The sequence below is a fragment of the Balaenoptera acutorostrata genome, chromosome 7, assembly GCF_949987535.1.
Source record: "Balaenoptera acutorostrata chromosome 7, mBalAcu1.1, whole genome shotgun sequence".
Taxonomy (NCBI): domain Eukaryota; kingdom Metazoa; phylum Chordata; class Mammalia; order Artiodactyla; family Balaenopteridae; genus Balaenoptera; species Balaenoptera acutorostrata.
In genome coordinates, this window is record NC_080070.1 from 33,231,062 (window position 1) to 33,245,895 (window position 14,834).

At 38.5% G+C, this 14,834-nt stretch overlaps 1 protein-coding gene across 1 annotated transcript in view; it reads left to right on the forward strand.

Annotated features, from left to right (window-relative positions):
• The window catches only part of CTTNBP2 (cortactin binding protein 2), a 167,020-nt gene that overhangs the window by 65,089 nt on the left and 87,097 nt on the right, over positions 1-14,834 (forward strand). The window contains exon 3 of the mRNA XM_057549875.1: positions 9,094-9,318. Within this exon, the coding sequence (XP_057405858.1) occupies positions 9,094-9,318 (225 nt within the window). The remainder of the gene's footprint in view (positions 1-9,093; positions 9,319-14,834) is intronic.

The following is a 14,834-nucleotide window of genomic DNA, read 5'->3' on the forward strand; positions in this document are numbered from 1 at the left end:
GTGAACAACTTCAACACCCTAGGGGAAGTGGTCACATTTCTTGAAAAATACAACTTACAAAATTGATAAAAGAAGAAATAAAAAATCCAAATGGCTCTGTATCTATTTTAAAAATTCATTATTAAAAACCTTCCCCTAGGGCTTCCCTGGTGGTGCAGTGGTTGAGAATCTGCCTGCCAATGCAGGGCACATGGGTTCGAAACCTGGTCTGGGAAGATCCCGTATGCCGCGGAGCAGCTAGGCCCGTGAGCCACAATTACTGAGCCTGCGCGTCTGGAGCCTGTGCTCCACAACAAGAGAGGCCACGATAATGAGTGGCCCCCACTTGCCGCAACTAGAGAAAGCCCTCGCACAGAAACGAAGACCCAACACAGCCATAAATTAATTAATTAATTAATTTTTAAAAAAAACAAAAAAAACCTTCCCCTAAAGAAAACTTCAGACCCAAATGGTTTCACTGGTAAATTCTATCAAACATTCAAAAAATAAATAATATACACAAAACTTTTCAGAAAATACAGGAGCGGGCATCATGGCCCAACTCATTTTTTGAGGTTGGCGGTATCCTAATCTCCAAACTGACAAAGATTTTTAAAAAATACAGAAGAAAAACATGGGCCAATCTCCCTCATAACTATAGATGCAAAAATACTACTGCTGGTGGGAATAAAATTGGCAAACACCCTCTGATGAGGAACTTGGTAATGTATTTCAAAAGTCTTCATTATGGTGAGGTATGTTCCCTCAATGCCCACTTTCTGGAGAGTTTTTTTGTTTTTTAATCGCAAATGGATGTTGGATTTTGTCAAAAGCTTTTTCTGCATTTATTGAGATGATCATATGGTTTTTATTCAATCTCTTAACAAGATGTATCACACTGATTGATTTTTGGATAGTGAAAAACCCTTTCATACCAAAATGTTTTTATTTTTTAACCCAGTAATACTACCTCAGTGAATTTTATAAATATTCCCACAGGTTTACCTCCAGGTATGTTAGAACAATTGAAAGTGAAATAAGTGATAAACAATGAACTTTTTTAGTATGTAAGGGTTCATTTATGGAATACTATTAAAATATTGATATAGATCATTGAAATGGGAACTGTTTAGCAAACTAAATGAGAAAGTTTGCTTAAAACATATTCCCTTAAGTCCTTGATAGCTATTTTTGTACGTGCTTGGAAAAAATAAGTTGTAGAATACCAGGCAAACTTAATAGTAGCTACTTTCTGATGATTGAATCATGGATTTTTTTTTTCTTCTTTTTCCCTTTTATCATATTTCCCCAAGTTCAGCAAACATGTATTATTTTAAATAAAAAAATAGTTCAAATATGCTTATAGATGTGGATAAGCATACTTATTTAGTTTTTTATTAATGTTGAGTAATAGTGCCTCTTTTATGAAATTTAAAATTATTGGTTTTTGATATGAAAAGTTTGTTTCTAGTTAAGGGTCATTGAGAATGACTAATCCCAGTAATAGAAGCTATTACTTCTATCAGCCTTAAATAAGTAATTGGTACATGTGGTGTATTGTACTGGTAGTACAGAGACATAAAAGGCATGGTTTTAACTGTCTAGTAGAGGTAAAGATATAGCTAATTGTAGCAATTAACTGCCCAGGGCAGAGTTGGCAGGTCATTCATCTGTGTTCCAGTTCTGATTGATGGGTGGTGACTGCCTGGAGAGATGTATTAAGACAAATTGGGAGGCCATTCCTGGATTCGGCTTAAAGTGTGCTGATAGTTTAATAAATGTCTACTCCGAGCAAGAGAGCAGAACAGTGAGGCATAGTGTACGATTCTTGACCTAGTTAGGCAATAAAGGTAATCTTATTTTTACAGATGAGCGTGGGCCACTGAGATGAGCACTGATGGGTGTGTGCAAGGTGGTAAGTTGCAGGCAAGGTCAGCATAAAGGATTGGGAGATTACTTCTGGCTCTGGCTTCTGTGAAATCAAGCCATTTCATAGATTCTGTTAGAATGGTCTACATTTCTGTGAGAAAATTGGTGGTTTATTGAAGTATGACTTCGAGATTTTAGCCTCAGGAACCAGATAAATCTAAGTCAGTCTTGATATATGATTCACGATATTCATTATGTAAATGTATTCCTGGCATGACAGTTTCCGCACATCCAGATTATTTTGTCCATGAGCAGGTAGGATATTATGGCCGCAAGGTTGGGGCATAAGAGTGGGAGGGGAGAGAGCAGGGAAAACCTGCCTCTTCTCTGACATACTCCTCCTGCATTGCAGGAGAGGTCACGTGATGCCATGACGTGCCTTCACTTCTGTGTCCCGTGTATGTCTTGCCACATATAAGCAATGTCTGAAATGTGTTCACTCAACTGAACTATTTAGACTTTTGGACATTTTATTCTTATTCCAGGAAGTTATATCTTGTTCCTGGCTAGTGAATTTCTAAGCCTTTGTGATCATCCAAGGGCAGTGACTATCCTTCTCCAAAAGACTGTGTAACTTTCACATAGCTGTTCCCACCCTCTGGGCTCTACTTAACGTGTGTGTGTGTGTGTGTGTGTGTGTGTGTTGTATATGAATGTGTAAACAGGCTCCTAGAATATTTCACCCCTCTTAGAGTGAGATTTATTTGCAAGTAGGATTTTTTCCACTTACTTCTTAGAAGAGCTCTTAATTTTAGTTTCAAAAAAATTTTGGGTCTACTGGAACTTCTTACCACTAAGACAGAGATTTAGAACTAGATAGATGAATTTTTATGTTGGCTTCTTGGAAAAATATGTATTTTCCATCCCTCTGGATTTAGAAGCCAACAGCCTTCCTGATTTTTGAGATCCTTGCTCCCCATTTCTACCATTTCAGCCGATGTTTGAAACACAGCCAGAGGCAGATTTCACTCCAGTCCAGTGCAGCCTATTGTATCCTTTATTTATTTATTTATTTATTTATTTATTTATTCTTTTTTTTTGGCTGTGTTGGGTCTTCGTTGCTGTGTGCAGGCTTTCTCTAGTCGAGGCGAGTGGGGGCTACTCTTCCTTGCGGTGCACGGGCTTCTCATTGCGGTGGCTTCTCCTGTTGCGGAGCATGGGCTCTAGGCACACAGGCTTCAGTAGTGACTCGTGGGCTCTAGAGCGCAGGCTCAGCAGCTGTGGCTCACGGGCTTTAGTTACTCCGCGGCATGTGGGATCTTCCCAGACCAGGGCTCGAACCCGTGTCCCCTGCATTGGCAGGCGGATTCTTAACCACTGCGCCACCAGGGAAGCCCCCAGCCTATTGTATCTTTGGAACAGCTTTGACCCTTAAACATTCCTTATTATAATGGTGATAATTCTGTTCCTTGGGAATCAGGTAAATAGTTAAATACCTCTTTAAACATGAAATGACTCCAGATATTGAAAGAATGCTATCGTGCTACTCTAAGTCTTTTAAGCATTCCTATTTTCTTTTTATATTCAGTTCTGTTTTCAGGTCCTTTTTCTGTTTATCATTCTTTAAATATTTCACCCAGAAGTGAGCTCAGTAGTCCAGGGATTGTCTAGTTCTGACAGCTATTTTCTATTAATTAATGAAGCCTGATGTGGAGTCCTGGTTTGAGGTGTGGTGGAGGAACAGTGTTCATTTCATGGTTCAATCCTTGAATGTAGTATTGATTGCAGCCCCTAAGTGGTTTTCATACTTGCCTCTGTGTTTCTACTCAAGAACTGACTCATATTTATTCCTGTGAAAGTCCATCTTGTCAGATCGGGCTCATCATTTCGACCATCCCTGCCTTGCAGTTTTGTATCATTGGCATCCACGACAGTGGCCACTGTGTTGAGTAGGCTGGAGCTGAGGACAGAATTCCTCTGCAGTCTTCTTGCAGTTAGATCTGTATTAATGCTAGTGGGTTTTGGGTTTGGTTTTTTAATTTTTAGGTAGTCAGTGCTTTTTGATAATATGCTTTTGGGGAAAAGCATATTTAGAAACCATTTTTCTTATTGAACTGTATTTTGCACTTGCATAAAATCTCTGAAGAATCTTGGGGAAAAAACGCTTAAGTTTGATTACATTATGTTAGTATATGGTCAGTAACAATGAAAGTACATATAGAGCATATGGAAAGCTGTTAACTACTTAGAATATTGTCATATTTTTGTCTTTCAAACTTTATTTCTTTGTATCGGTTTGAATAGTGTTGTAAACAATACTTATTTTTGAAGCCTTTTCTAGTGTTCCAAAATACTCTAGTCATAATTACAAAATACTTCATTGAGTAGGCTTTGGAGAAAGACTGCCTAGGTTGAATACCAGCTCCTGTTGAAATGACCTTGGGAGAGTAAGTTAATCTTTCTGAGCCTCAGTCTGCTTGTCTATAAAATGAGAATTTAAAAAGTGGCTATCTTCTGGACTTAGGTTTAGGAGAAAGTGAGTATGAAAACCTAGCAATAAAAAATATGCTCTCAGTAAAAGTTATCTTTTATAAGTATTGATATTTTTTAATGTTACAAAATCATTCCAGCTTTTCATTAGACAAAATAATTTTAGCTACAAGTTTGTCAATATGTTTTAAAATTAATCGGTGATATGTTTTAATTGTGACTTACAATCCAAGTTGTAGGGTTTTTTTCCTAAGAGGATTACACGCTATAGAAAAAGTTGAATAGCTAAATACTTTTCTTTTTATTATTACTGGTCGGGTCCAACCTACTTCAGTTGATCTTACAAAACAATGAAAGCCAAAAGTAGGAACTCTGTATCGGTCAAATCCTCCATTAATAATGGCCATGTTTTTATTTCTTGCTTGTGATTTTCTCAAGATTCTATAAAGCTTCACATTCTGATGAAATTATATTTTTACTTATCAGTGTAGCTGGTTTTAAGAATTTGAGTCTGTTTTCATACTTATAGTTAGCCTGTGTCTTCAAATGACTCATTACCCTGAAATGCATTTCATTCTCAAGTAATTCTGATGCATAAACCAAGAAGTTATCTGCACATTCAGCTCTTCCTTTTTTTTTAAGGAACGGCCTCTTCAAATGCAGTATGATACACATTTGAAGTCCTTTTTTATTACAGTCTCCTTAAATATTAATACTTGTATATATTGTTGATCTGCCCTTTTTAAAAGTAATGTGGTACATTCAAAATTAAGCACTCTGTTACAAAGAAAGATATGCTAAGAAAGGTATACTTCTTACAAGAATGTTATAAGAAATAAACATTAATAGTTGAAAAATGAGAACCCCTGCTTCTAACTTTAAGTCAAGGATATAAAAAATGCATGTTGAATATATGTAACATGTATAAATAAATTCCTATATGGCTATAGAGTAGAATTATTACCTGGCATCTCTTAAAGCAGGGGTCGCCAACCCCCAGGCTGCACAGCAGGAGGTGAGCGAGGGTGAGCGAGTGAAGCTTCATCTGCCACTCCGCATTGCTCCCATTACTGCCTGAACCATCCATTTCCCCCGCCACCCCCCAGTCCGTGGAAAAATTGTCTTCCACAAAGCCAGTCCCTGGTGCCAAAGAGGTTGGGGACCACTGTCTTAAAGCAATAAACATGGGATCAGGGGTCAGTTTAATGGAATGCATAAAATCTTCACATTCATTTTACCTGAGGTTTCCAGGCTTTTAGGAACTTTAAAAGAAAATGAAATCATATTTTTTGTGTATACTCTAGGGGTCTTGGAGACAAATGAGGCTGCTTCATTGATCTCGTTTTGAAAATGAAAGATACCGGGGACAAAGTTGCGTAGCTTGTTAGCCCTACTTCTTCCCTTAAAAGAAGCTAATGTATGTGTCTTGAACTTCGTCATAAAGGTTAAGCGTCAGTCTATATTGGCAAAGTAAACCAGTTGGCAGTTTTATGTTTATGATCCTGTAGACATATAATTATACAACATTTCCAGCAGAAAAAAAAAATTGCCCATACTTGACAATGCCACAGTTAAAGCTAGTAATTTTAAAATAAAGCAAAAATACAACAAAAAATACACGCAAAACTTTCACAGTAGTAAAAAAAAAAAAGAAAAAAAAGGTATTAAAATTTTTCAGGGGACTTCCCTGGTGGCACAGTGGTTAAAAATCCGCCTGCCAATGCAGGGGACACAGGTTCAATCCCTAGTCCAGGAGGATCCCACATGCCGCCGAGCAACTGAGCCTGTGCTCTACAGCCCACGAGCCACAACTACTGAGCCTAAGTGCCACAACTACTGAGCCCACACACCTAGAGCCCGTGCTCCGCAACAAGAGAAGCCACTGCAATGAGAAGCCCGCGCACCACAACAAAGAGTAACCCCCGCTCGCCGCAACTAGAGAAAGCCTGCGTGCAGCAACGAAGACCCAATGCAGCCAAAAATAAATAAATTAATTAATTAAAAAAATTTTTTCAGACCATAAAATCTGTTTAAACTGGAAATAGTCTATGATATATGTATTTACCTCTTATATAAAAGTTAATTTTAACCCATTTATCAAAAGTTCACTCTGATTTAAGAATAGCGTGTGTGGTTAAGAAATGGCTTGAGTTAGTGTTACAGATATTGTACATCATAAAATATGTTGGATGTGTAAGTAGACATCAGGTAATTTTAACCGGTTTTTAAAATGTAAGTTTCAGCAGGGGACCCATAGTGATAAATATTAGTTACTAAAATGAGGTCCAAGATGCAAAATTTTCAGAAGACAGTGTGAAATCCAGCTTTGACTTTTAAATTCCTTACCCACATTAAGGGTATAAAAAAACCTAATTGTTGGCGATTAAAGAGAGAAAGGTTTTTATGAAAGCATTTCTCTGGAGAGAATGCTGTGCACCCCCCCCCCCCCAATTTAGTTGCTTTTCCCTTCACCTCAAGAGGAAAGCGCTTCAGCCAGACTATTTAATGGCTTACTAGGTTTCTCCTTATTAGGTCTTGGTGCTCTGAGTGGAGGTGGGGCTGAAAAAGCAGGCATTGTGTGGAAATGACAGAAAGATGGTTGCAGTGGTCATCTTGCACTCCCAGATTTTCTTTAAATGAAGATTCAGGAGTGTTTCCCATAGACTAGGTTGGGCCATAGGCATCAAAGAGTAGGAATGAGATTGATTCAGATCCTGTTCAGTAGAGAAGTCTGGAGAACATGGGACCTCAGCCAACAAAAAACTGGATTCTAGATGCTACAGAAGATGTGTATGCAAGGCTGGCTTCATGGGTGGTCACAAAGGGCCATGCACTTAGAAGGACCCTAGACTTGGTTAAAGGATATGCTGTTACCATCTTGAAATTCTTAATAACTTTTAGCAAAGAGCCCATGTTTTCATTTTGTAGTGGGCTCTGCAGGTTATGTAGTCTGTCCTAAATTTATGATTTATATTGGGGAAACTGTAGATGAAGGGTCCCCAGCAGTGAGAACGGGGGTGTGGCTTTCTCAAGCCACCAAGCACTTCATGGGAAAAGAGTAGGCTTTAAGTATTTGCCACACCCAGTTGGTAAGGCTAGTTTCTCGACTAAACCAGTCAGGTAGAATGCTCCTGTTCCTCTCACCTCCATCTTCATCATCCTCTATCTCTGGTCCCTTCCAACCTAGAGAGGACTAAAACAGCTAAGAAAGAGGGGCAGAAGATTGGATAAAAGAGAGATTTTCTTAAACACTTCCTTCCCAGGTGGTGCAGATCTTAGCTGGGGAAGGGAAGCCATCATACCACTGAAGTTGGATATTCTAATAACCAAATTGAGACTTTTATATTTTAAAGTGACTATAGGAATTGTATTAGATAAAAGTAATTAGAAAAACCATGGGGGCTACCCCAAGTTTTCATCCAGAAGTGGGGGGATGAACTACTACATTGAATAAAAATTAATAGAAAAGTGAAGGACAAAATGAAATTGCTTTTGTAATTGCATCCCTGAAGTGATACTTATTCAGCTTATTGATTGCATAATTGAATTTGAAGAATCTAGAAATACGAAATGCTTTTTGATTCATAAACCACTTTGACTTTTAAGTCTAAAATGATCCTCTGAAAGCTAGCTTAAATTTATGGTGAAATTGGACTTTTCTTAAATTGTATTTCCTAATCTAGTTTGGTAATAGGAAAAAAAAACATTAGATTTTCCCACATTGTACTTGTGTTTATCTACTTTTTGGCTTGCTGATAATGGTCTTAAAATGGAAAAGTTGAGTTAATCAACGCAGTTGCCTTTAAATTAAGGAAATGTATGTAATATTTCTTTAGAAAGCATGTTTAACATTTTGGACAATTAAGCTTGATTTATTGTAATTTAGTTTTTCCACTGGCAGTGACATAGAATAATTTTTTCTGGTAGCTATTCCAAATGACCTGAGTTAGGAAAATGTTGCTTGTTTTCAATATATCTCTACTGCTATTTTCCATTTTGTGCAAAGGCCATTCACTGTAGGCTAATTATAGAAAATTGCATTTAGTGCCAAGTGGATGTGAAATTTACTTTAACGCTGATGGACTGACATTTAAAGTAAAATGAGGTTACGTTCTTTCCTGGTACTCTGTGAACTATATTTTAATGTCCTTCAATGATGAGAAGACTTTTACATCTTCCTAATTTTCTGGAGGTTTTTTTTGTAGTTGGTCACACTTCACAAAATGTGAATGTTGTGATTTTTGACATAAAAAAATTCATGAAATATTTTCTTCAAATATTTATAAAATTCTTTCTGTACAAAACTTGGAGATTTATATTTTGTGACTTAACGTGACGAGGATTATGTGTAATGTAAGTTCTATAAGCATATTATTTTGTTTTTGAAATTTTCGCTGAAAGTTATTTTAATTGTTGTTGATATTTTTTATTTTACTCTAAATGAGAAAAGACTGTACCTAAAATTCAGATCCTTGAAGGAGTAGGCGTCATGGGAAAAAAAACTATATTTGCGGCTTTTGTAATTTAAAAGACAATATTCCAAAGGAAGAAAATTTGAAAGACTGAGTGGCATGGCAGGCTGGTCAGGGTTTGGGGTCCCCTTACCTCTCACTCACCACCTGACATCACACGTAAGCTATTACTCATGACAGTTGTGAAATACCATTTGGAGCAGTAATCACAGAACCTTCATATAAATAGCCTTCTGTATATTTTCATTTCTTTCTTGAATACATTCCTCTGATTTTGTTCTAGGCTCGCAGGAAGGAGGTATTTATCCAGGAACGGTATGGGAGATTTAATTTAAATGACCCATTCCTGGCACTGCAGAGAGACTATGAAGCAGGTGCTGGTGATAAAGAGAAGAAGCCAGTTTGTACCAACCCCCTCTCCATCCTGGAAGCAGTCATGGCCCACTGCAGAAAAATGCAAGAAAGGATGTCCACACAACTGGCTGCTGCTGAGAGCAGACAAAAGAAGGTATTGAGACTTTCAAACAATTCTTTTTCCCATAACACACTGTAGAATGAAAAGACCATCTCTGAGGTTGTTGTTTTGTTCTTAAATATTTTCAAGAAGAGTTGGGATAAGGACTTAAAAATTCAAACTACCGACAAATTCTGGTGGCCCTTCTCAGATGTAACTCAAATAAATATAACACTAAATCATAAAAGAAGTATGACAAATTACGTTTCCCATAATGTTTACTGTGATGCTTTCATTAAAATAATGGATTTGGGGGGGGGGGTGGATTTCCCTTTCCTAGTGCCCTAAACATGCTTAACTGTTAGATGAGTGATCCAGTAATGCAACCAGGACTGATCATATGGTGGCATCCCCAACTTACTTTATGCAGCTTTTGTCCCCAGTATTTCTTTGCAACTAGAAATTATTTATTTTTTTTTGAAAATGAAAAGAGTATGAGAATAGAATGAAAGTTTGCATAGGATATGCAATCTCGCAACATGTCATCTTGAAGTTCTGGTTCATCTCAGACTCACCTCTGGGGTCTGATGATGTGTCTGCTGCAGACCTCCAGGCTCCTATTCACATGTGTTTCATTTAAACCAGCCTCCTCCCCGCTCCTCACCTCCCGCACCACACACATACATATTATTGCACATGAGCACATGCTTCAAAGATTCCTAAGTGATAAAAGCTTACTGCGATCAGCCATAAGGAAATAGAAGTTTAAATTTTGTCCTTCCGATATGCTGCTGAGACTACTGATTCCCTTTATTAGAAAAGAGAGTGAGGAAGTCAGAGAAGGTAATGATGTCTAATTACTAGAATTAAAAGTAACATGTTCTTCCAACCATTATTAAAGCATAAATTAAAATGTTTCTTCTGTTTGTCCTTTTCAGAGAACTTATTATAGCTCACATTTAGCACCTGGTTAACAATTAACCTGAATGCACTATACTGTATAAATGTCTATGATACTGTCATTGAATGTGTAGGCTTTCTCCCTGTAATTGTATCCTTGCATTAACGTATATATGCCAGCATTCTGGTATAGGTGTTGAATAAAAGCAAACCTTTTGCTCAGTATGCCACAGGGTAGAAAACTAAAGCACTGGGTAAAATAGTAAGGAATAGAAGGCCTTCCCTGCATGGGAGACCGAATCACACAATTTTACACTGGACTCTGCACACCCTCTACAAAGCCCTGCAGACAACCACTGAGGTCTCTGGAGCTTTTCAAAAATTCCCACAAACCGCATAAGCAAGAGCCAGTGTGTTTCTGCTGATGTCACTAAAGCTCATTTGTATGTCTTGGATGAGACACATTTCAATTATGTTCTTAATGTGTCAAATGAGCTATTTCATAATAAAGTACATCTGCTGGATTTTATGCTGTGTTATCAAAAATCAAGAAAATATTTTTTTTTATTGTGGTTTTCATTCAATACATAAAATGCATGCTTTCCTAAATTTTACTTCTGTTTTGCATTTTATCTATCATTCCTCTTACAAGAGAGAAAAAAAGAAATTCATTTCGAGTTGAATCAAAGATTTTATTATCTAGTTGATTTTTTTTTAATCAGCTTACATCCTGTTTATTTCTGAATGACTGGGTCATTTCCAACCTGGCTGGAAGTGAAAGGAAATTGTTTCTGTCCTAGGGGTCCTGAGAGGCTAGTATGAAATGAGCCAGTGATCTGTCTCCTGCCTATAATGGGGATACAGGGGTCCTTTATGGCCAAATTCACTGGCTGTGCAGTCTCAGTGAAGGGTCTGTCCGAGAGGCAGTGCTACCCTTTGTCCCTAAAGGATATTCTATTACGGTGGATTGTAACATGTGAGAAGAGTTACAGTTTGTACTCTTATCCCAAATCTTTATTTATAAAGAAAGTATTAGAGCAGCTAATAAGGCCAGGAACAACAAAGTCATTTTAGCAACAAAATTACCTGTCACATTTACTCTTGAAAGTAAATATATTAACCAAACATCTTCAGTTCTCTTGCATGTAGAATAAATTGGAGCTTTAGAAATCTGAAAGCGTTAAGACACAAAAATCCATTATTTTAAATGAGTCCAGGTCTTTAAATCACTGCCACAGCAAAAGTCAGGGAAAGCAAAGTTCCCATTATCTACAATTCAAGTATTTATTATCTGACACTGGGCATAGCTCTGTGGTGATTCTAAGACATTTGGCCTGAACGCTGCTCTGGTTGCCCTCTCAAGGCGGGAGAAGAGACTTCGTGCTCATTCATGCGTTGGTTCCTGCTGAGACTACTAATAGGAGGGTTAACTGTTTGGTAATTTGTGTGCCAGGAAAATTTGGGCAAGAGTCAATTTGGCAAATGGCCTGAGCCTCAAGCCACTTTGAATAAGCTAATGAGTAATCATCATGGGGAACTTTGCCTCTGGTAATATACTCCCCCGTTTAGAACCAGTAACCTGGGGTGCTTGTTATTTGGGTTTTTATTATTTATCTTATGCATCATCTGTTAATACAGCTTCTTTTCTAATTGATTTTCAGTCATTTTATTCATACATAGTATAATTTCTAGCCCTGAAATAGGAAAGATCTTTTAGTTTGATCAGAGCCTTTAAAAGAAAGAAGGCAAAATAACAACTAGGAAATTCAGAAGGAGACAGTGTTTTTCACCAGAGGAAAAACTAAATGTAACTCTGTGTATTAGACAGAGCTCCTTCTAGGCGGCCGCTCAGTATGATGTGGTCAGTTGCATGCTGATAGCTGCGTCAGGCAGAATTTGTAGTTGCGAGCAAGTGAATCCAGTATTCTTGAGTTAAGCAGAAACGGCATTTATTTGTTCACTTACAGCATGGTAGAGCATGGCTGGGAGAACTAGGGGACAAGCTCTTACCAGCCAGCATCACTGACAAATGCTCACCGTAGATCTAGTCTCCCGTGGCTGATCCTTCTGCCGAGAGCTAGATACTGAAGCTTGTTGACACCAGACAGCACCACTGACATCACTGCTCTGGGTCTTGAGTGGTACCTCCCCCGGCCCTGCTTCTTTGCGTTACTCATTTCCTAGTTGAAGCCTAAGAGCAGGTGCATTTGATTGGCCAACCTTAAGCCCCATGCCCTCTCCTTAGCTGCAAGACTGGGAAAGCAACTATTGGCCATATTTAACTACTATAGGAGAGAACCAGAGGTGGAGAATTCTCCTGACATTGGAAGGAGTTTCAGGTGCTAGACAACCAAAGAAATGACAAGTGGACGAGAAAAGAGCAATCAAAATATGTGTTCTGTTTATTTCATATGGCTTTTTCTTCCCATTATAAATAATTGTAATTTGTTTTGCCGTTTGTATTCACTGTTTTCTACTTCATTATATAATGGTTATAACATACAAATATAATTTAATTTTAAATTGTTTTCATGATTTTCATTCAAGGATAACATGGTAGAGAAACAGCTAAAATAACATTTTTGGGAAGAATGTTTAGGACCCTTTGTACATGAATGATTGTTTTTAACTCCTTCCTGAGTCTTTTTTGTATAACTCATTATTACGTTTCAAGATGCATTTGGACTCCCCAGGAGCACTGCAGAGTGAGCATTAAGGGGAGCCGGAGACTGAGGTCTGCAGCTCTGAGCAGGGATTTAGAGGAGAGAACAACTTGCCTTATCCATGTCTTCCATTCTCTCTTTTGAAACTAGATCAAGAAGAAGGGGTACTTCGTCCCAGCTTACCCTTCCCCCTCCTCGTGTCCTCAAGTCCATTCTCTATGTCTGCGCCTTTATTCTTGTCTGGCCCCTAGGTTCATGAGAACCACTTTTTTAGAGGGGTGGGATAGGGAGGGTGGGAGGGAGACGCAAGAGGGAGGGGATATGGGGATATATGTATACGTATAGCTGACTCACTTTGTTATACAGCAGAAACTAACACACTATTGTAAAGCAATTGTACTCCAATAAAGATGTTAAAAAAAAAAAAAGAGGAAGGGGCAGATGAGAACTATACAGAGCCCAGCTGCTGACTGGTAGCTCTAGCCCCTATAAAGAAGAAAATCTCAATATATCTCATCATTATGTATTTGTTTACCAGGATTGGGCAGGTGCCGGTGAGGGTGACCGTGTGGAAAAGAGGACAAGGGTGCAGTGAGTGTTAAAAGACGTGAGAGAGTAATAAAGAATATAATAAAATGTCATAAGAGTATTTTGTGGTTGTGACAGACATGCAGTCTGCTTTCTCATTTTACAAATGACCATAATTGCTTGCCTCTCTCTTTTACACTTTGATTGAGAACTGATCGCCTTTACATTGCTGCTCTGCTCCACCTACAGAGCTTTTCCTTTCATTCTGGAAAAACAGTTGTTTGGAGCTCCCTTCATTCAGAGCTCCCAGTCTGGGTGCTATTCTTGGAGCAACCACCCACTTCCTCACTACCAGTGAAGTTGTGTTAGTTCTTCTAAGCTCTTCCACATAATCCGCTGCTTTTTGCAAAAGGCTTTGGTAATACTGCTCCACGCAAAATTCCCCTTCAGCCATTACTTGGAAGTGGTTGTGAGTAGATATAAATTGGACAGTAGTAGAACAGAGTCAGCTGGAACTCGGTAGTCTTTATACACAGAGGCTATGGTTCCTTTATAATCTCCGCAGTGTGAAGTTCAGTTGGGGGTGTCTGTTCCTACCCCTACCCATCAGGTCCACAGTCCCTGGATCACTGCTCAAAATTGTCCGAGATTTGGCCAGTGAGAGCCCTTTCAAGCTACGCCTTTTGATATATTCCCATCATCCTTTGAGCACTTACTTATTTTCTTTCTTTTTTTTTTTTTAATAAATTTATTTATTTATTTTTGGCTGTGTTGGGTCTTCGTTTCTGTGCGAGGGCTTTCTCTAGTTGCGGCAAGTGGGGGCCACTCTTCATCGCGGTGCGCGGGCCTCTCACTGTCGCGGCCTCTCTTGTTGCGGAGCACAAGCTCCAGACGCGCAGGCTCAGTAGTTGTGGCTCACGGGCCTAGCTGCTCCGCGGTATGTGGGATCTTCCCAGACCAGGGCTTGATCCCGTGTCCCCTGCATTGGCAGGCAGATTCTCAACCCCTGCGCCACCAGGGAAGCCCCTTATTTTCTTACAGCAAGGTATTTTTTTTCTTGCAGGCTCATCGTACACTTTTCTTTTCCCAACCCCTGCAATTAGCTCTTACTCCCAGAAGCTGTTACTTCCATTCCTTTTTAATGGAAAATGGTGTTTAGAAATGAAACTAAAGCTAGGAAATTATGTATAATTATCATATTTATATACACACAAATCTATATTTTATTTATTTATAGTTCTGTCTGTATGAAACCATGAGTTCATACTTATATTGACACCTCTGATTCTAATCCAAAACCATAGGGGGTACATTCTTGTCCTTTCTCTATTTAAAACTAACTTCTCCAACACTGAGAAAGCTGGAACCCATTATACTTCAATATATTACTCATGTACTCCAGCCTAGAACACACAGAGAGTAGTTTCAGAATTGTTAATCCATAGCACTATAAAAAGCAAACATGCAAACCTGGAATTC